Genomic DNA, 23090 nt, shown 5'->3' with positions numbered 1-23090 from the left:
AAGGAGGTAGACAGGAACATGAAGAAGCCACAGCAAGGCTCCCCGAAGCACATCCAACAGTACAACAAAGGAACCTCTAAATGGCTAAGCTAGGCTTCAGCCAGAGATGTGACAAAGCATTTACAGCATCCAGTCCAGCTCCCTGAAGCCTGAAGAAACACCTGCAGACAGATACAAAAATTGCTGTACCTACCTCCTGAGGGTAATTTGCATTACTCTCCTAACTAAATGAGAAATATCAAAATGTTCATCCATGGGACAGTGTGTATGTAAGTATGTATGAGAGAGAGAACAAGAGCAGGAGAGAAACTGACAGAAATGGAAGTAAGAGAAATTATAAGAAAGGGTAGAAAAGATCAGAAGGGCTGAGATAATGAGAAGAAAGAAAAGGTGAAAAGGATAGTAAAAGAGAGGTACAGCGATTTATAGCCTGTCTTATGGTCGTCTAATACCTGTCTGGTTCTGGCTGCTGTTATAGTAATGCTTTATGAAAGTTATACTTCCTTAAGGAACACTATTAACATTTAGCTTTCCTATACAGTTGCAATGTTCCAAATAAGGCTGGTAACTGGGTGATCTTATTAGCAAGCAACTATCGCTAAGGAGTTCCGAGAGCTTTCCAGTTGTTTCCTCATCAGTTCTTACAACATGCTCATGGAGTAACGAGAGGGCACAGACTATGAATAATTAGTCCACTTTCATCCTTTCTTCAGTGGGTTTTAATTTCAATCAGTTGCTCTCTCTTTTCACACACTGGAGACTTAAAACTAAGGGATAACAGCGGACACATTCATTTTCATTAAATGTTTTTTTTCACCCACCTTTGTCACACCCAACTTCACAAACTGCAAGAATTTCTTAGAATTTCTGTGGAAAAGCCAGAGGATGCCCACACTGTATAATCCCTGAGTTCAGATCATGAGTTCTGGTAGAGTACAGTTTCAATTATGCGATGCTAATTAGCCAAGGTTATGAAGTCTAACAAGTGAAAGAGGTTAATGCGAGACACAAGTATGGAGACAGAACAGAGAGAGGAGCTAGGGTGAAGGCAAATTAGGGGGATAAAAAAGAGAGGGAGAAAGGAGGGAGGAAGTCAGGAATCTGTGAGATTTCTCATTCCAACATCCATTGTCCTTTATAGGTGCTCCCAAGAGCACACTACATGGGATGACACACACTGACAACCCTGGTGCCCTCAGGATACTGAGCTTTGCTGAGAAACTCAAGCTCTGTAGGATGGGATTGGGTCACAGGGCAGGGAAAGGGGGATCCCTGTAGGACTCTGGCACTAGAATGTGCCTGGCAATCCCTCCTACTTGGAGACTAAACAGCCTCTGCCACTTCAGCTAGAACTGCGGGCAAATAATTCCGGGCAGAACTTGGTCTGTGGTTTGTCATGGTTCCTATTTGACTAATTAAGCTGTCAGCATGGATATTGCAGACACTGGAGACTTCTGTTTGGAGGTTCAGTGATTGTTATCTTTCCTTGCTGCCAGGAGAGAGTAGACAGAGCAGTGGTCTCCTCTTGGCCTTTTTGACAACCTTTTCTTATTTAGTAATAGTCCTTCACTGGAGAACCTCCCTTTAGCTGGTGCTAAGGTCCTTAAGGGCTATCCCTAAAGGGGAGAGATGGCAGTCTTCTTCCATTGCCCTCCCTTCAGACCCAGGATGGGGTGGGGAGTTACAGAGGGCATATTTAGTAATGGAGAACTTGATCCCACAGAAAGCTTCTCGAAGAGTCAGGCTAGGCTGGTACCTCAGCAAATGTCTTCATTTAGCGGGGGAACAGTCAGGAAGATCAGAGCAGAACAAATGAATTAATCCACCAAACAATGGAAGTAGGATTAATTCTCTGCTTTTACTTGACAATGTATTTGTTCTCTTTTAAAGGGCCAAGGTGGACAGGCCACTGGGCTATGATTCTGATGGTCTGTGGGGTGGCAAGGACAGGAGACCTCCCCTCCACTGCACCATCCTGGGTGAATCATTCACTCCCTATGAATTTTGGTTTCCAGAATTTCAATGAGGTTTATTCCTACCCCCCAACTTCCCAGTTTTGTTGTGAGAATGAAAATGTGCTTTCATGTATGTTATCTCCTATAATCCATGAAAAGCTGTTTGAAGTATTATAATCCTTTTTTTTTCAGGTGAGAAAGCAGTCACTGAGGGGGTTAAGTGAGACCACCACTGTTCTAAGTGGTGGAACTAGGATGCTGACTGGGGTCTTCCTGACTCCAAATCATCCCCCCCTCCACAGCTCATTTTATCAAATGAGCTGTCATCCCTGAAATGACTCCAAAGAGCCAGCCACTACAGCATACTGTGCTTCCTCAGACCAAAGTGCATTACTTTACTATAGGTGAGTCTTATTTGACTATGCAAAGAAAAAAACCACCAATTTTACTAGAGGAAAAATCATTCATAATGATGCTTACACATTTACCTTGTCATCGATTAGTAATATTTCCCCCTCAAGTCTCTTAATGTCCCCAACAATAATCTCAGACCTCCAGTTTATCTTCCTTACCCTGCCACAGTAATCTAAAAATTAAGAACTTAGATCTTTTAAATCTCTGCTTAAAACTCTTCCATAGAGGCTCCTGGCTCCTTATAGAATAACACCTGAACTTCTTATCTAGGTGTACAAGGTTGTCAATATGCTTCCAAATTTTCTTTCTCCACTGACCTTTCCCATTTTTTTCCATTCCACTGGGTCAACTTCTACTCATCCTTTGATACCCAGCTCAAATAGCTCTCGCCGGGGGTCTCTACCAACTAGCCGCATGGTCAATCTCTCTCTCCAAGGTGCTTTCCAGGTGTTTTGTCTAAGAGGCTGGCATTGAACTCAACCTCTAGTGTTCAGACTATCCTCTCCAGACTCTTCGAGGGCAAAGGATAAACATATCTTACTACTTTAATACCAATGCAGTGCTTTGCACATGCAAGGTTATCAATAAAAGCTCAATAAACACATTCAAAAGGAAAGTAAACTGGCTTCATGGTAAAAGAAGCCAAATAAAAATCTGGAAAATAAATATATAACTATAAAAAGGAAAGTAATCATTTTTGAAAAGTTACTGAATATGAATGCCAAATTGATAGAGTTATTTTAATGTTGGCACAAAAAGTGTCAAAAAGAAAAAAACATATTATGCTAAGTTACCGTAGCACATTGACTACAAATGCATGCAAGTTCCATCATCCACTCTTCTCAGCGTTCTAAAGAATAAAGGTAATTTGCAACTGTAGTTTGGCATTTCCTAGAGTGAGTTCTGCCTTTTACTAAAGGGTATCATAAAAATAAAATATGGTGGAGTAGTGTTTGCAGTCAAACAATTTTGGGACAGTTAGGCTAAAGAAGATTCCTTTTTTGACTTTGTACCCCCTCAGAGCCTTTGATATACTAATGTGTGTTTGAGCTCTCCAAGAAGAGTCAGGAAACACAGCATGACCCCAATACATTTGACCACAGAACTTTTTTTTCAAGGAACATCACACATGACAGGTGTTCATAGACAGCACACTCTGGGTAACACTGTCCTAGATTCTTCGATGCCATTATCAGTCACTTCATAGAAGCACTTAAGAATGAACACGCTGATCATCGATACACAAACACACAGCAGCAAAAATCTGAAATGACATCCTATATCAGTGTTGCTTCAGAATAATGAAACAGGTAACCCATTTTCATCAAAATGCTGCATAAAATAGTGGAAAGAGCATAGGCTAGGAAGTATTTCTCTACATCTTTCAAGCTGTATGATTTGGGGCAAGATATTTGTCAGCAGAGAAACTGTGCTGTGTCTGTGACAGCCAAGGATGGTGATTTTACCTGGACTTTCTGAAACATAAATCCATAGGGGTGCTCAGTCTTTAAGGATTTGGGTGATGCTCTCAGATATGAGACATTGTCCTTTTCCTCCCTAAGCTCCTGTAGCACCTGCTCACCTCCTAGGTCTTTGATAAAGTTGAGGTCATCAGGCATGATAATCAGTTTCCTGTCTCTCCACTTAATATACTAGCACTCACCCTACCTCTTTTCCAACATCCTCAGAAGACAAAGTCTTCTTCTGCTGTGTCTTCCCCTCATCCAAGCCACTTGACATTATGCTTCTATATTTTCCAGCATTCTCCTGAATCTTCAGGATTCTTCCTCCACTGGCTTCTTCCCTTCTGCCTACATACAAGTTCAAGTACCTCCAATCCTAAAACAGACACCCAAGACAAAATACCCCTCTTCTTACTCACATTCTTCTCCAGATATCATCTAAATTTTCTTCTCTTCCAAAAAGATTAAACAATTTCCTCTTTAAACACCCGATTCTCTTGGATTTAGTGGCACTGCACATCCCTGATGGCCCTTCTACGTATCAGAGTCTTTGTCTCCGCCAGGAGTGTCAGCTCCTGGACTGACTCCCTAAAAGTTGTTTTTCCCCAAGATTTAAAGCTTCTGTCCGCTTCTCACTTGATTTATGTTTTCTGAATGATCTTGCCCATCTATGTATATATGATATCCAAATTTCCATATATCCAACCCAAACCTCTTCCCTAAGCTTCAGATTGATATATGGGACCATCTATTGGGCATATTTACCTGGAAGTCCCTCAAGGGCTTCAAACTCAGCAGGATCAAATAGAATCTCATTTATATCGCTACTGTTTCATTGGCAGATATCCTATGCACTGTGATTAGGAGAGAATGCCTGGGTTCGAATTATAGCCCTAGCACTTTCCAGACATGGCCTTGGGTAAGTTCCTTAATCACCGAAAATATGGAGATAACTACAGTCCAATGCCCAGAGGGGTACGTGAAGAGTTAAAAGGGCAGCATGTGGCACCTCTGCTCAGTACCCTGTGCCAGTAAGTGAGTTGTCAATGGGAGCCACTAGCATCATTATCACTTCCCACACTCAGTTTTTCTCTCCTGAATTCCCTCCATTCCTTATCTCATCTGGGAGTGCTAGCAGCTATCAGCAGCAGCACACAAGCCAGCAACCTGGGAGCTGTAGCTGACTATCCTCCCAGTAACTCCATGAAGACTACCAATGACAAGTCCAGTAGATTTTTCTCTCCTAAACGTTTCTCAAATCCCCCCTCTCCTCTCCATCTCTACAACCACTGCCTGAATCCAGGCTCTCACCCTCTCTCCTTTGAGCACCTTCTCTCCAGTCTCAAACCCTCTAAATAAGAATCGTTCATGCCACTCCCATTCTGAATACACAGCAGTCTGACACCACAGCTGGCTTTAGATAAACACTACTCAAGAAATAGGTGAAATAGAAATATTGAAGTCTTGAGGCCATTGCGGTGTTTTAATGGGGTTAATCATGCAGTTGATGTGGTCCTATTAATGCTTGGGCATGTGATGACTGTACCCATGAATGACCTCCATCATTGTGCTCAGAAAAGGCTGCACTTTTGGACTCCCAGGTTTGCACAGCTGGAAGGGACTTCTAGCACACACCACTGGTAGTCTACCAGCATCCATGCTTAGCTCCCCTCATCCCTCTCTGAAGAGACTGGAAAAACGAACTACTTTCACAGCTCCTCTTACAGGTAAGGGTAACAAATGAGACATAAATAGCTTGCTGGGGCTTCTGGGAAAACTTTGCTCTTCTGATGAGAGGGGCAGGCTTTGCTGATACCATCCTTCCCCTCTTCTTTCTGAGGTACCCAGAAATATGAACCTGGCACTGTGAGAGCCATTGAGGGACTGAGGAGAAAGGTCAAGAGAATGTCTGAGGTGCTGGCCTCAACATCCCTGTGCTCCCGTACCGGGATTCCAGGGAGAAAGGAACTTGCCCAAGAACCCTGCAGCCACTCTGGAGGGCTCACCGGGTAGGGGAAGTCTGTTGTTTTGAGAGGGGAGAGCTGGTAAGGAAGAGAGCTGCAAATTCTTTCCTTGGAATGACTCTGCCTCAAAGAAGTATCACACAAGTAGGGAGCCCATGCTAAAGTAACAGCAAATTAACACCACAAGCTGTTCCTAGGTTTTCACAGCCCCAGCTATGGGTTAAGGAAACCTGTAATTAGCGCTCTGCCCCATGCCTTCCATGATTTGTCACGGCTGCAGGCTCAGGCGTGGAAAGAGAGAAAAGGCCCCACAGATGACCAGGCATATTTTCCAGTCACACCCACCTCCTCAAGTTCATTAACACCTCCCACATAACTCACAGAGATAGCGGGTGCACGGCCAGAAACTAATGAACGCAGTTATTATCAAAGCGCTGAGAGCGTCTGCAGAACAAGCTAGTGAGGCCCTGGCAGAGGAAAGCCAGTAGCTCCTTGTTCACATTCTCTGCTCTGAGAACCCAGTATACGATGGTTAACTCTGGGACCACCCAAGAGGCTATTTACTTCAATATTTTAAAAGAAAGAAGCTTGATTTGAAGGCAGAATCACTTATCAATAAGTCCCATGACCCTAGGTTCTGAGGACAGCCACAAAAGAAAACTCCAGGGTATTAAGACATCCCAGCTCATCTTATATAAAGTCATGGGTAAAGACAAAAGAACAATAGCAAAGAAATGCAGACTGGAAGCAAGTAAGTGTGGTTATTTTCCCCATATTTTTAATATGACGATAGGTTTCTCTATTCAATAGTTACATTCTTTAAAAGTAGTGCCTAAATTGGTCTTTGTTGATAAATCTGACCGTGTTATAAACACCCTAAAATAAATATTTGAAGAGACTTTTATGTGTCCTTTATGTTTTTACAAAGTATTCTCTTTTCTGTTTTTTAAATCACTTTTTCACATTCTAAGTTCCTTGAAACTGAGGTACACCCACATATCCAAACATTTGCACTGAATATAACTTCCAGGTCACATTCGACAGTTACCTCTTCTCATTAGAGCAATTACGTTTTTTAAAGATTGAAGTAGAGTCGATCTACAATATTGTGTTAGTTTCAGGTGTACAGCATAGTGATTCATATTTTTGCAGATTATACTCCATTAAATGTTATTACATGATAATGGGTATAATTCCCTCTGTTATACAGTAGGACCTTGTTTGCTTATCTATTTTATATATAGTAATTTGTATCTATTAATCCCGTACCCCTGGTTTGTCTCTTCCCCCTTCTTTCTCCCCTTTGGTAACCACAAGCTTTTTCCTATGTCTGTGAGTCTGTTTCTGTTTTGTATATACATTCACTTGTATTATTTTTTAGATTCTACATATAAATGATATCATATAGTATTTGTATTATTTTTTAGATTCTACATATAAATGATATCATATAGTATTTGTCTTTCTCTGTCTGACTTATTTCACTAGCATAATATCCTATAGGTCCACCCATGTAGCTGCAAATTGTAGTATTTCATTGTTTTATGGCTAATATTCCATTGTTTTATTTTATTATTATTATTTTTTTTTGTGGTACACGGGCCTCTCACTGTTGTGGCCTCTCCCGTTGCGGGGCACAGGCTCCGGACGCGCAGGCTCAGCGGCCATGGCTCACGGGCCCAGCCGCTCCGCGGCATGTGGGATCTTCCCGGACCGGGGCACGAACCCGTGTCGCCTGCATCGGCAGGCGGATTCTCAACCACTGCGCCACCAGGGAAGCCCTATTCCATTGTTTTATATACCACATCTTCTTAATCCAATCATCTGTTGATGGGCATTTGGGTTGCTTCCATGTCTTAGCTATTGTAAACAGTCCTGCTATGAGCACTGGAGTGTGTTTATCTTTTCAAATTAGTGCTTTGGGGTTTTTTAAAGATATATACTCAGGAGTGGAATTGCTGGATCACATGGTAGTTCTATTTTTAGTTTTTTTTTTTTTTTTAAGGAAACTCTGTACTATTTTCCATAGTGGCTATACCAATTTACACTCTCACCAACAGTGTAGGAGGCTTCCCTTTTCTCCACATCCTCTTCAACATTTGTTATTTGTAGATTTTTGATGTTAGCCATTCTGACAGGTGTGAGATAATACCTCATTGTGGTTTTGATTTGCATATCTCTAATAACTAGGGATGTTGAGCATCTTTTCATGTACCTGTTGGCCATCTGTATATCTCCTTTGGAAAAATGGCTATTCAAGTCTTCTGCCATTTTTGATTGGATTGTGGGGGGTTTTTTGGACACTGAGTTGTATCAGATATGCTGTTTTTAAAAATACATAGATTTTTATCTCAAAGGCAAATTTGCTATGCTTCCCCTCCCCCACCTTTTTGCTGAAGGAACAAAAGTAGTACTATGTCTTTTTATAAAAAGAGAAGACTTTAAATGCTTACTGTAGTGGACTCTGTGGTCTGCTACCCAGACCTTTTGCGTTTGGGACAGAGGCATCCTTGACCCGATGCTGGGAATGCTGGTGGCTCACAGCTCTCATTGAGCTGCTCTCATGGGTTTACCCTCAGCTATGGAGACCCAACTACACTAATTTTTCCCTCCCTGGGGGTAGCGTGTAGCCAATGACTGTCAATGCTAGAGTATAAATGACCTTGCCCCAAGACTGGACAACTCTAAAGATACAATCCAGCTCCAGTGCTCACCATGGGATCCACTGAAGCCTTTGTTCATTGGAGTTCAACCCCACTCTCTGCCCAACACTGATCCCTTCACTCCCACACTGATGTTGACCCCGAGAGTGCTCCCCAGTAAACTCGTTCCACACAAATCTCCTTCTCAGAGTTTGTTTCCTGGAGACCCAATCTAAGACATTCATCGTATTCTTCCTAAGACTTTCATTATTATAGTTATTCTATGAATGGGTGTGGGAGAAGATCTGAGACCTCAGACAAGTCCAGTTCAGGGACAAATCTTCCCTGTCCTCTTCTCACTGCCCGAAATATTTGGCTGTAAACGTGAAGGCAAAAATTCCCAGTAAGTTGGAACAAAACTATGGGTATTTACTGACATGCATGGAGTGATCCTTTTACTAAAAATGTGTCAAGGACATTTTAATCATATCTAGTCCAAACAAGCATGTACATGCACACACATATATACAAAAGGAAGATAAATGAACTTACGGAAAGAAATAAAAATAAATTTTCATCATATTTTAAAATATTGTTTAAAAAATTATCTGTAGATTCTTCTCTCACCTGAAGTACCCATTATTAAAAAATGTTAACAATAAGCATCTGCTCCCTAAATTAAATTGGAGTTATTTCACTTTGCCTAACACACAGGAACAGTAATTTAGTTTTCCCTTTTCTTTTCACACACTGGGATAACAAACAATTCTGTGTAGAACCCAAGCACTGCACTGATGTTGTTTATTCAGACTCAGGGATCTCTTTTCTCCTCTCCCCCTTCTATTCTGTCTTCAACCAATTTTCCCACATTTATATACAAATTTGCATTGTAAATTCAAGTAAGCACAAACCATGTTCCTCAAGTGATCAGTGGCCATAGATTTTTGTCCCAAGGAAGTATTTTTAGTTTTAATTTTATTACATTTAATTTCTTTATATTTATTCCCACAGGTCAATGATTTTACATAGATGCCTCCATATAATCATATCATGGTCACTTTTTTTTCTCCCTTTCTTGCTTGGTTCCCTTTCCTTTTGCTTCTCTTACCTTTATTTTGGCAGTATTTCCAATATGGAACCCATATCAACACCAGTGTGTGTGCTTCATATTCTTTTCTGAACTCACAGTATTGATCTATGCACATGTACATTTACACACACATGTATAGAAGATCTTATGTACACCCTTCTACATTTTATTTTCTCACTCACTACCTCTCTTAAAGTCATCTGGCATGGGTCAAATTCACAATCCATTATGTGAATATATCACAGTATTTTCAACCTTTCCACTATTGAGAGTTCTTTACTTGTAGGGTTTTATTTGTCACCATACACAATGCTGCCGTAAATAATACCCACTTTTTAAAAGTGGATTTTAAGATTTTAGATATCATTGGTATAGGTTTTTAAGACTGGAATTGCTAGGTCAAAGCTCATATGTATTTCTAATTGTAACAGATATACCAAATTGCTTTCTAAAAACGTTATTAAATTACACATATATCAGCCATGTATGCTTTTTCTCTATGTACACATTAACATTTTATGCCAATTGTATTCACTTTTATTTATACCAGATTTTTGCCTGATTAGGCAAATAATATGTTGATGTTCGGCATTGTCTCAGACCCATCTTAGAGTATAGAGTGGTCCAGGGGTTGGATGTAATCCCAGCTCCAGCCAACTGTTAAAGTATGACTCCAGGAAATAACACAACTATACATTACCCTTCCTCCATTATGACCCATGGTATCATGATTGTCATGAACAGGGCTTGCACATGGCACTCACCAATGACATATTCCACCCTGAAGAGGTCCCTTCTAGGGTTATAGGGACGATTGAAGTCGATCTGGATGTAGAAAGACTGTCCTCTACGTACAATCAGCTTGTTGTTGTTGTATCTGTCGGTGTGGTGATCCACTTTGTTGCTGTCCCATCTCTCCTTGAACAGGTGAACATCCGTAACATTAAGGTATTCTATACACAAAGAAAACAATCAAGAGAAACCACTGAGTAACTTTGGTTTAAACACAAACTCGAAAAACAAGACTATTTTTCCTGAAGACACAAGGTAGTAAGGTTTATTAGATAAAACTCTATACAGGGGGCTGGTAGATTTGGAAGTCAGTCTCTTGTGACATCCTTGTTTTCAAAGAAGATCTTTTAAAAAGCATTTTCCCCTTCTGATCTCATCTCAGACCACACGGCACTCACTTTGGGATAATAAAGCTGTGTTGATAATGCCTATCAATAGGTCTAGATACAGAGGAACTAGCACCTGAGTTCAAGGCTTCACATCCGAGTCTCATGTTGGTTTTCATTATGTCAGGTGCTTCCCACGATGACTACAGCCTCCACACGTTGGGATAAACAGGGAATACCACTTCAATTTTCTTAGCTTTAAAAAGGGAGGAATCAAATCTGACAAAGCCTGCAAGGGATGTTCTAAGGACAAAGTTGATCATCAATCCCAAATTCTCCTCTTACTTCAGGAAGGGTCCACCCACAGCCCCCTTCTGTAATTCTAAAAGTAGATCTTGTCCTTCAAAGGCAGGAAACAGAGAGAACTGGCATGGAGGAAGGATACCAGCATTCCTATGAGGTAGGTAGGATTGTTACCACTTTGCACATGCTGAAACAAGACTCAATTTCCCTGGCTACTAAGCAACCAATCTGGAAGCAAACCCTGGTGTGATGACGAAATCTACAGGCTTTTCCTCTGATTTTTGGAATCGGGAGTGTAAATATCAGTTATATATTGACCCGAGACATGATAGCACTGGATAAAAGTTAGATCTTCTCTTGCTTTTTTCCCATTCCCTCTGCAAATGATCACTGAATGTGAAGGTAACTCTAACTACCCGTCTACACTGCAGTTTAGAAGATCTAGTCTAAAGACAGATTTCTGTGTATGCATTTGGAGTTCTCAGGGGGCACTGGAGGGAGAATGCTGGGCGAGGTGGTGGGTGTGCACTGGCCTCTTGCCTTCCCTCCCTTTTCCTGACCTCGACTGTTGCATGGTTTGTCCTCATGGCTGTGAACTCAGTGTACATAGAGAGCTGGGGCTTCACCCTGCAAGACTCAGTGATTTCCTCTGCTTTTACACAGGAATCCTGTGCAGGACCCCTGGTGCTCTCTGGCCTCATTTTTTCTCATAGGCAAAATGGAGAAATTGGGTTCATTAAGGTACTCTATAGGTCTAAAGTCTAGGAGTCCCTGCAACACCCTTGATGAATTCAAAGTCCAGGTAATCCTGAGTTTGAATCTCAGGTCTCATAATTACTTAGGTAAGGGATGTTGCCTCTCAGAAGCTGAGTCTTCTCACCTTTAAAATGAAGATACTAATATCTTGAGAATTTCTGCAAAGATTCAATGACCTAACAGCACAATGGGTCTGACTCTATGCCTGCTGCATAGTGGGACCAGAGGCTTCCTTTGAGCTTGCTGACTATGAACTGTGATGGCGCCACTTTATATTTTACATGGTACTCAATGGGCTATTCTGACTGCAAGATTATAGCAAACAGAAAGTGCAAGATACAATTTTATTTTTGCTTCATCTCAGAACCCTGTAGTACATGGTCCCCTGAAGGGCAGTTTCCCTCCATTATGCTGTGGCGTGAAGATGTTTATTTCCATGGCTCTCTCTTCCAAGCTGCCTTCCTCCTAAGTTCTCTGGTCATATTAAGGTCACAATCGCCAGTGCTAAACCAGCTTCAGAAAGAGCTGGAGAATCATAAACGTCCCAACTGAGAAGAGCCTTAGTAATCAACATCTGGCCCTCTTTCTTAGCACAATGACTTTTAATAATGTTTTGTTTTATTTTTTTAAAATGTCTATAAACCTAATTCCTCAGAAAAGGGTTTAATCAGCTCTCCATTCATCAGCACCAATGGAAGGAATATACTGATACTGCACTCTCACAGAATCTCAGGGGGCAAAGGTACTTTCTGGACCATCTGGTAGACCTGCTATGTACTGCACAAAACATCTCCATGAAAATCCGAATACTTAGGCTTTTAGCCTCCACCTGAACAGGGAACCCACTATCTTATAAAGCAAACAGGCCATTTTTAAACCACCCCATTATTTGAAAAATCCTTATAAGATGAACTGACATCTTCTTCCCTGTAATTTTTCTAACCATAGATCCTGGTTCCAACTTCTGCGTAAATATAGAATATGTTCTATTCATTTCATCTGGCACTCTTTTGGTATATAAAGACTATTGTTGGGGTTTCTCTGAGTAAAACATTCTCCATATCTTCAACTGTTCTTTAAGAAATTATCTCCAGACCTTCTACCCATTACTGTGTTCTGAAATACACATATTCCATTTTATGAATTTCTCTCTTATAGCGTTTTTCCTAGAATTAAGTACATTAGTCTGGTTATGGTTTCTCCAATGAAAACCAATGAGACCACTGCATCTTTCAAAATAAATAGTATATTTCTATGATTTCTGTCCAAGATACCATTAGTGTTTTGAATACTCTTACTGTTGATTTACATTAAGCATCTGATGAAGCAAAACGCTTAAAAATAGATTCTGATGTCACTTCTACCAGTAGTGGATTAAAACTCAGTCCAGACCCCTATAAGTCGTTTTCTCGTGTTGTTATTCAGCCATTTCTATCAATGCAACTGTTTTTTTCTTTTTAGCTCAGTTTTAAGGCCTTACATGTATTCACATTAAATTTCATCCTATTGTATTTGGTTAATTGCTCTGAATTCTGAAGATAGCTTTAGACCCTAAATATATATTCACTATATTAACATCCTCCCTAACTTCCTGTCCTCCAGAAATTTCATAAGTGTGCTATTTTATGTTGAAAAAATATTTTTTCATAGAGAGAACAAATATATATATATACTAAATATATATTAATATATATTAAGAGTTTGTTTTAAAATAATGTAGTCTACATTACTGTGCATTTGACAATGTTTAATTCAAAACATGGAATTTTTTAAAATGTTATCTTTTCTAAGTGCTCTTTACCTTTTCTATTGCAATATCACGCTAAGTCAATGCCTTCAGGAAGAAAGAAAAAAATCATAGGAAATCACAGTGGTACCCTACATAGGGAGAAACTAAGTCAATGGTAAGTAAAAATTTCCTAAATAAGCTCTTAAAAATTCATATTAAAATAATTTAACCTAAGAGAAACGTTTCATTTAAAAAATAAAACTTGAGGGTGGGAGGAATTGGTAGATTGGGATTGACACATATACACTATCGTTACTCTGTATAAAATAGATAACTAATGAGAACCTAGTAAATAGCACAGGAAACTCTACTTAATGCACTGTGGTGACCTAAACAGGATGGAAATCCAAAAAAGAGGAAATATATATATATATGTATAGCTGATTAATTTTGCTGTACAGCAGAAACTAACACAACATTGTAAAGCAACTATACTTCAATAAAAATTAATTTAAAAAAAGAATAAAACTTGATTAAGCTATGGAAGATCAAAAGCTACACTGAGAGGTGGCAAGTTGAAAGAAACAATGTTCTAGACTGTAGCCAAATGTGTAAGACATACAGAAGGGTAATAGCATAGGCAGGGGCATTATTGTTTGGAAGGAGAAGAAAATGGCAGCCATGTTGCCCTCTCTCCAATGTAATCTCCCAATAGGTCTGTGGAGTTACTAAGGGTTACCCCAAGTCCTGGGGAATGAGGTGAGGTCCCCAACACCACTGAATAAATACCTTTTCTTCCATTGTTCATGGAGAGTTACCCACAGATCAAGTCAAGTATTTGGTTCTTATAATACCTGATAATCTCAAGGACTCTATACAGATGGTGTCATGAGATATGATCATAGGCATAAAAATATCATAGTTCTTTTTCTTGTCCATTGCTCCTTCCCATGTAGCAGGCACTCAGTAAAGATTTATTAAGCTGGAATATTGATTTTTGCTTCATTTATTGGCTTAACAAGACGTAGTTTGGGTTGAAAGAGCCTTCTCATCACCCAGGCTCCATTTGCCACAAACAGGAAAGGCATTTGCTTCTCCCTGTCCAAGCCCAGTTCCTGGCAGAACAGAATAGCTCATTGCTAAGCTACCCTTTTGTGTTTTTTTTTTTGGTTTTGAGAGAGAGAGATTGTAGCTAGAAACTTGGCAGCTTGCTCTTTCAAAGTGACAGCTTTCAAAAGTCTACCTAACGCAATTTAGCTTAATTCCTAAACATCAGAAAATGGACTGCTAAAGAAAAAAATATCTCCTCATGAGCCAGCTGCCTCCCTGTCTTCCTACCTTTCCCCTAATATGAAAAAAGTGGATTAAAAGTGGATTATTTTCACCTTAGGTGGTAAAGATATTCTTCAGAGAATGATTGTAGCTGTCACAGATGGAACCTTTAAATAAGTTAAATGTTTAGGTTCATATCCTAGGAACTCCCTGGTGAACTGAGATCTCCATGCAATCGTTGGTAATATTATTACCAAACTATAGGTGTAAATACTGTCCATGAGGAGGTAGGTTCTGTTTATTGTGAAAACAACAGGGTAAAGTTTCCTTCCTCATATTCCTTTCGGACACCCAGAATTTTAAACTATCATTAATTTGAATCATTAAAAACATTTTCTTAAACAGCTTATTGTTTTTAACTGTTGCTATTGAAATGTCCTGTACTCTGTATAAGAAATGCTCAGCAGAAGCTAGAATGAGAGAAATGAGTCTAACACCTTCTCCAGGGACTAAAACCCCTCTATTTCTCTACTTTTATTTCTCTATTGGTCTATTTCTCCTCTAGCCTGAAGTATGTCAAGGGCCTCCAGATGTGTCTCCTTCTCTCCATTTCCCCCTCACTATTATCATTATTTTTATAAACATAATTCTGATTATGTCATTTGCTATTTAGAATCCTTTGCAAGTCCCCTGTATCTGCAGGAGGAAAGGTAAGGTCTTCAAGGCCTGTTATAATGTGATCCCTGGTTACTTTTCTCAGGCTCATCTCCCCTCTCTTGTCCTCACTACTTGACATACACTGCACTCTCTGCTAGAAAGGCCCTTCCAGGCACTTGTCTGCCTGGAGCACTCCTACCCATCGTCTAAGACCTAACTCAGGTGTCCTGTATTTACGACACCTTCCTCGCCTTCTTTCCCACTCCACCGACACCACTGGTCATTCCTTTTATTTGTTTGTTTCATCTACTAGGTGGACAGTTGCTTGAGGCCAGGTATTGACTTGTTCATTTCTGTGTCCCCAGAGAGAGACTGGTATCGGTTCCTGACACAATCATTAAACATTTTCCTACAAATCAAGTGGAAAGTGTGAACTGGTTCTATACAACATCGTTTCTTAATCATACATTGAAGGCCTTTTTTATTCTTTCATTAACCTCGAATCCAGAGAGGTTTACTCTGCACAAAGGCAAGATAGATGACTAACTAGTCAGTTGATTTAGTTCTGACGTGGAGTCATGGGAAGGAGGAGACGATCAGAAAGGCACAGACCCCGTTACCCTGCAAAATACTAGATCTCGCTTACATTTGATTTTTGTATAGATCTAGTTTGCTTTCCAGTTTGCATTCAAATTGCATTAGACCTGCCAAATGAGTATTATAATTACTACTGCAAATTGATCAGCTACTGTTAATAACAGAGTCAAACCAGCCCAAGAATATAAGGTTATCTTCCGGAACATCTGCTAAAATAACCTTTGAGAGCAGGAAGGCTCTAGAGAGATTTTCAGAAACACCAAGTGAGCATGCAAAACATTAGAAATGGATGCAAATCCAAACAATCTGAGGGGAGTTTCAGATATCTTTCTCAGCTACCATTGAGTTCAAAGGGGGCATTAAGGATCCCTAAAAACACAGGAGGACATCAAACACCTCCACGGACTGGCTGGTCCCATCTCCGGAGTTCCACTGTCACCTCAAATATCTCAATGTCTCTTAAATATTGTGCTGCCCCATGGGAGGAGCCTTATGTACGTCTGTACGTTTTGAAATACAGGCAAAAATAATTCTTAACCAAATATTCACTGAAGTTGTGAATTAAGGGTATTACACACACTCAATACATATTATATACATCGATTGCCACAAGACTATTCAAAGGGAAAAATCTGGCATTTTCGCCCTCTTGCCTCTCTGCCCGTCTCAGCCAATTTCACAAGAGTAGCGTGCTAAAGGGACACTTTGGAAAGCTTCCCTGAAACAAATGTGGAGAGTTTGTCTTAGGGCTTTGTTATCCTGGAAGCAGTCATCCTCAGACGAGATCAGGGAGGTACAAGCCCTCCACTAGTGGCAAGAAGATGGCACTTAAACCCACGTGATTAGGTCTCAGCAGGGACTTGGGGACAACTTGACAGACTTAGTCCCAGGACACCCACTTTTAGCACAATTAAACAGAGATTTGAAATGTGAAGGGTAACTGGGAAATGGACCTCCTTGATCAAGACAGTGTTGTTTTTCTTCTGTTCTACTCCTCTGGGACTTGCTGCTATGCTTCCTGGCTTCAGAGTTCCTATCTTCAGAGCACGTAGCCCTTAGCTCATCTGTATGGGAGCTACTAAATGGAGGCGTGTTTATGAAACCTGGAATCTGTTAATACTAATAAGGTTACAATGACGCTAGGGCCCATGATTTTTCACTGGACACACACTCCTATGCCAGGGCCTGTACTAAGTACCCCAGAATGTCACTGAGATTGTGGACACATATGACTGCCAAGCAAATAATGACTGATTTTTCAAAATCATTCGGTTCAAACTAACTCCCTACCCCTGCCTCCAAAAATAAGTAACCAAAAAACCAGTATTCCCAGATTTTTAACAATTGACCTACCTGCTCAAGTTCTTTGGCAGTTTTCTTACTGGCAACACTTTGGTCCATTTTAATTCTACGGGGGCTGCAGGCTGCACATATTCCCCTTAGAATCAAGGGTTCCCTTGGGTGGGTTCCGGACCTTGCAGAGTCATGATAGTCTGCACAGTCGGAAGCAATGAGCATGTATTGATTGGGTGTTCTCACAGCCACTGGTCATTTGATCCTCACGGCAACTGTGAAGTAGGCATTGCTCCCATTTTGCTGATGGGGAAACTGAGGCTCAGAACACTTACATGACTTGCCGGGGGTCCCAGGGGGAGCAAGTGGCAGATGCGGGACAGGACCCCGGGTCTTTTGAGTCCTGGACCAGGGGACACTTTGCTACATCTCACTGCCTCAGTGGTGCCTCCCATTTCTCCTGTGCCCCTTTCTCTTTCTGTTCTCCCCGCCCACTTCTTCCAGCACTTGCCCGCCTCTCCTGGGTTCCAGAGTCTTCTCTGCCAGAGGGGAATTTTGCTAGAAAACGGAATACATCTGTGGCGAGCATTGCCCTCTGAGGAAGGCGCCATTAAGACCCTCATGGGCCTCAGGGCCCGATTGTACTCTCCTTGGTCTGCATCTTGGACTTTAAAAAAGGAGATGGCCTTTGGCCAGATCGCTCCAGGGACCTGCTCAGTTACTGGGAGTCCCTGGTTGTTCCCTAAAGCTAGGAAAAGCAACCCTGGAGGGGAAGTTGGTGCCTTTGTGGAACAAGCGATAAACCCGCTGATGCAGATATGGTGGCGACTAGCCAAGACGGAAGCCCAGTTCTATAGAAAAATGTCTCTGCAAAGTCCCTGCTTTACAATGTCTATGCGAAGTCCCTGCTTTACAATGTCTATGCAAAGTCCCTGCTTTACAATGTCTATGCAAAGTCCCTGCTTTACAATGACTATGCAAAGTCCCTGCTTTAGGGGTATATAGATGGCTATGCTTTGCTATTAAATTTGCCTTGCAACCATCAGTTGTCTGTGCCCTTCTGATCCCATACCTTGGTGCTTTCCGTTCCCTACCCCCTCTCCTCGATTGCTGCTGCACTTTGAGGACCCGCTGCGGCTGGCGGCAGGTGGCGCCGCATACATCAAGATAACTTGCTTGGTAATTTGACATCTGTATACTTTCCAATTTTATTTGCATTTAAAAAGAAGGAAGGAAGGAAGGAAGGAAGGGAGGAAGGGAGGGAGGAAGGAAGGAAGGAAGGAAGGGAGGGAGGGAGGAAGGGAGGGAGGAAGACCCCTAGACTGAGCAGGGAAGGAGTGAACACGAAGCGCTTTTACTTTGGCTTCCGTTTCCCAACCTATAACATGGGGATTTAGGTGAGGTGATCAGCAAGTCCGTTACAACTCATTTCTGTGGTTCTAATAGTGGCATTGTAGAGAGTGCAGCAGCTAGTAGGGAGAGAGCTCAGAACTCCAAGTTCACACCTTGTCTTGGCCCCTCGACTCAACTGAAGATGCCCTTCAGTTCTGTGAGCCACCTGCTCCGTCTGGATGGTCCCCCACGGGTGGTACCGGATATCTCTCTGTCTTCACAATTGGATATCACACCGTCCAGACATGATACTAACACAATCAAACTTGCCCACCAGACCCAGGCTGTTCTCTGACTTTCTGGGTTTGTTCGTAATCAACAGTGTCCTTTCCCTTTGCTTTCACCCTCTGGTCTCTTTCGGACAAGGCAGATTAACCACACACCACCGGGTGATCGCGGGCACCTACCCCTGCAAGTGGGTGTTTACCCCCCAGTGAAAGCACACACAGAGCCCCTCAGGAGCAAAAGTGGGTTTGGGTACACGCGTGCAACTGACAACACGTGCTCCGCGCTGGATGCCATTCAAGGACGTGAGTCTGAATGTCCCTGCCATGGCCCAAGGGAACGGGGTCTGTGTCACCGAGCCACTGGTGGTACCTGGGCCCTGTCACAGCTGACAGGGCTGAGTGGAGGTCAGCAGCTGGCGGCTGCTCCCAGAGCAGGACCCTCCGGGTGGGCGGAGGCAAGAGCAGGGGAAGCAGCTCGCCTCAGTTGCCCCCCCATCCTGCTCTGGAGCGAAGCAGAGGGCTTCCAGCTCCATTACCGTCAGGGGCCCGCATCTCTCACCAGCTCGGAGATTCACAGCGATGGATGCAGGGAGGGGGCAGGAAGGAGGTGTGAGCTGGACAATCACAAAAGCCACAGTGTTTTGGAAGTGGAAACTTCCAGCTAGAGAACATCCTTAACAACAAAACAGTAGGGCTTCCCTGCTGGCGCAGTGGTTGCGAGTCCGCCTGCCGATGCGGGGGACGCGGGTTCGTGCCCCGGTCCGGGAGGATCCCACGTGCCGCGGAGCGGCTGGGCCCGTGAGCTGTGGCTGCTAAGCCTGCGCGTCCGGAGCCTGTGCTCCGCAACGGGAGAGGCCATGACGGTGAGAGGCCCGCGTACCGCAAAAAAAAAAAAAAAAAAAACAAAAAAAAAACAAACATCACAGTAGGGCTGGAAGAGGACTCAGCTAATGCCCTTGTTTTGCAGGGGTGACTTCCTTGAGATTACAAAGCCACTAAGTGGCAGAACTGGGACAAGAATCCTGGTCTTTGGTGTTTTTACCACTCAGAGAGGATTGGGGAGGCCTTTCTTTAAAACCAGAGACTGACAGGGGATCAGTTTTTGTGGGAGCTCGGTGGAGACAGAGGGTGCTGAGCCAGCGCCCGCGGGGAGGGCTGGCCGTGGCGGCCCAGGAGGTGACTGTACCTTGCAGGTTGAAGCTCCGGGGCACCAGGCCATGCAGCTCCACGGTGGGGGGGTCATTCTCCGATGCGTTGGAGGTGTTGGGGGGGATGGCTCTCCTGCCTCCAAAGGTGGCCCCCGAGGACTCCGACATTCTCAGCCTCACAGGCTCCTTGGGGGGAGAAACGGAGGCACGGAGAGGAAAGTGAAGCCGGTTGCATTTGTGATAAGGACTCAAAAACAGGGAGACATATCTGTCTGTGATGGCTCTTGAGCAACACATTTTGAGTTTCGCATAAATGAACCCTGAGACGTGGCGGGAAGGATAGTCTAAGGATGGAGTACAGTTCCCCAAGGATCTCGGGGAGATTTCGTGTTTGTCAAAACATATAGAAAGCAGAAGAAAGAGGGCTTATTTGAAGAAATGAAAAATGTAAAAGATTTTGGAAAGCAGGGTCTTTTTCTCATTCCCCCCAAAGGCAATCTCTTGAAAGAAACGTTTGCTATCCTATGCATGTACCTCTGCCCGTTTTATATAGACTTACGAGACCTATCTCACTCTAAGAATAAACTCATACACCCATGTCCAGATCAGTGGCACCCTTTCAAGCATCCACGCCTGCAAGTTAATTCAGCCAATATTTATTGAGGGCCCCCCATATATTCTGGGCACTTGGGGTACATCGGAGAACAAAACAGAAGGATGCTTGCCTTGAAAGCTCCCAGTCTAGGGGGGGTACGGATGAGACGAACAAGATTCTTAAGTGAGCTCACTCGGTAGGGTGTGAGAAGGTGGTCACTGCTTTGGAGTCAGGACCACAGGGAGCGGGACAAGGGAGGGGAGATTTGGGGTAGGTGAGGCGGAGGCCACTGCAGTATTAATTAGGGCTATAAAGAGCCCTCTCGCTAAACATACTGGGTCAGCTAACACTGCCCTTGCTCCAAGCCTGCTTCCCCTTCCTTTGGAGTTTGTGTGGACAAACAACCAGTTTAACCACCACACCTCCTGTCGGGGTCCATTCGGTACTTGTTGACCAACAGACCAGATGAAGGGAGACCTTGTTTCTGGCCCCAGTGAAGCTTTCCTCTTGGTCACCTGCATTACCCAGTCACGACTCTGCTTATTCGGCTGCTTCCTGCACCCTCCGAAGATGAGGAGCTGCCCTGCAGAGGCGGGGGGGGGGGGGGGCAGACTGTTCCAGAAACGTGTGAAGCCAAAAGGCAGCACAGCTGGAGCCGCTTCCTAAGGCACTGGGACTTGGAAGCAGCAGACAGGAGCGTTTGCAAGTGTCAAGTCTGAGTGGGTATCCAGAAATACCTGCGGTCAGATTTACAGGCTCTAGTGGGTTAAGGGGTGGGGGGAGGAGAGAGAGAAGGGTTAAGGACAGAGAGAAGGCAGGAAAAAGCCTTGTCTGGTGGGGCATGGCCGGGCTGGGCTGCAGGGTTGCTAGCGGAGGGGAGTGTTTAGACAGAGCAGTGCGGTAGCCCGTTGGGAGAGAGAACCATTCAAGCAGAGACCGAGGTGCCGCAGGTCCTGCCCGGGTGCAGGCCAGGCTGGGTGAGCGCAGGTGGGCAGAAGAGCTGCCTCCTTGTCAGGTCTGGGCTGGGACGGGTGCTGCAGTTCGGCTCCCTGCGGCTGGGGGATGGGGTGCCAGCGATGGAGAGCACAGCCGGACCACTGGCTGTGCCAGCCAAGCAGGTGTTCTTACCTGGCCCCCCGCCTGCCCCCCTCTGCAACTTCTGCATCCTCTCTCCATAGTCTGCTCCCCTGAAGGAAGGGGTGGGGCTGTCCTTTGGGGGAGCGCCCCAGTTGCCCCTTTGGTGGCCCTTTGCAGCCAGCGGCGCCTTTTGGGAAGCTTCGCGGGATGCCTGAGAGAAGGCCCGCTCGGAAGTGCAAGTGGGGCTGGGTAGATGCGGAGTAAGGGGCGAAGAACGGAACTGGCCCGCTGGGGCTGCTTCCCATGCCCGCTCCCCTGCACCCCGGGCACCAGCTGACGGATCGGCCCGGAACCCCAGGCAGGGGCAGGAGGTGGACGCAGGGCTGCGGGATGCCCGGGCCGAAGGGGCGGCTGCTTACCTGTGGTCCCCTCCCGAGGTGTCCCAGCGCAGGCTGGCTCTGGGCGTCTCTGGAGTACTCCCTCCAAAGGACACAGGCTAAAGGACAGGAAAGTTAGCCCTTAAGTAACTTCCTAAGCACCCCCCCGTTCCTCCCCCCATCCCACAGCCTTTTCTCCTCCCCCTTCTTGACAGCTGGAGAAGCAGCAGTCTCTAGGACTTGCTAGCTACCCCAGGCATGCTGCTGTTATCCTGGTATGCCCCCCCCGGCCCCCCTTTCTCCCAGTTTCCCACCCTGGTTTCTGGGAGCATCCGGCAGGGTGCCCTGCAGTGCCCGGCAGACTCCGCCCCCTTCCCCTCACCCACTTTGGTCAGAAGGCTGGGAAGGAGGGGGTCTTCCTTCACAAGGGAACATTTTCGCCCTGCAGGATTCCGAGGGTGGCTGGTGCGGCTTGGCAGGAGGGAGGGTCTGCCCTCCTGCAGACGAGTCGGGGACAGCTGCGACCTTGCACGGCAAGGAACGTGTCCTTGTTGGGTCAATAAAGCCGAGGGGCGTATGGGCTACATTCCTCGGCCAGACCCAGAGCCTCACCACCACCTAACCACAAGGTTTCCTGCTGGGGGTGTTGGCGGGGGGGGGGTGTGCCCAGCTGGAGAGAAGAAGAGTAAATACCTCTAAGAGTGTTACAAAAATTAGAAAATGACATTTTTTTTTTTTCTGAAAACTATTTTGGTTTCTTTTCAAATAATGGAAGAAAAGAAAACTTTCCTTCTAAAATTTTCCATATTTTCTTTTCCTCTGAGTCTTTATAGCTCTATAGACTCTCCTATTTCCAGTTGTGGCTATTTCTAACCTTCTTTACTGTCTTCGTATTTCTGACCCCGTCACTCGCTCTAATTTACTAGGAAAAACAAAGATGCCATTGTTTAAGAATTCTCTCAGTTTTTTTGCTCCCAAATCTATGAAGTCGCCTGCAAACGTACCCATCTTTCCCCTGTTT

General features: G+C 43.9%; 1 protein-coding gene across 1 annotated transcript in view; it reads right to left on the bottom strand.

Moving 5' to 3' along the window:
- F13A1 (coagulation factor XIII A chain) overlaps positions 1 to 22188 on the bottom strand; it is a 140730-nt gene extending 118542 nt beyond the window's left edge. Inside the window, exons 1-3 of the mRNA XM_059078024.2 lie at positions 22112 to 22188; positions 20059 to 20206; positions 10293 to 10481 (exon numbers count right to left, since the gene is read on the bottom strand). Of these exons, the coding sequence (XP_058934007.1) occupies positions 10293 to 10481; positions 20059 to 20188 (319 nt within the window). The 5' untranslated portion in view covers positions 20189 to 20206; positions 22112 to 22188. The remainder of the gene's footprint in view (positions 1 to 10292; positions 10482 to 20058; positions 20207 to 22111) is intronic.
- Positions 22189 to 23090: the final 902 nt, after the last annotated feature.

Source organism: Kogia breviceps, chromosome 10 (genome assembly GCF_026419965.1).
Source record: "Kogia breviceps isolate mKogBre1 chromosome 10, mKogBre1 haplotype 1, whole genome shotgun sequence".
In the NCBI taxonomy this organism is placed as follows: Eukaryota; Metazoa; Chordata; class Mammalia; order Artiodactyla; family Physeteridae; genus Kogia; species Kogia breviceps.
This window is presented reverse-complemented; position numbering and strand designations above follow the sequence as displayed.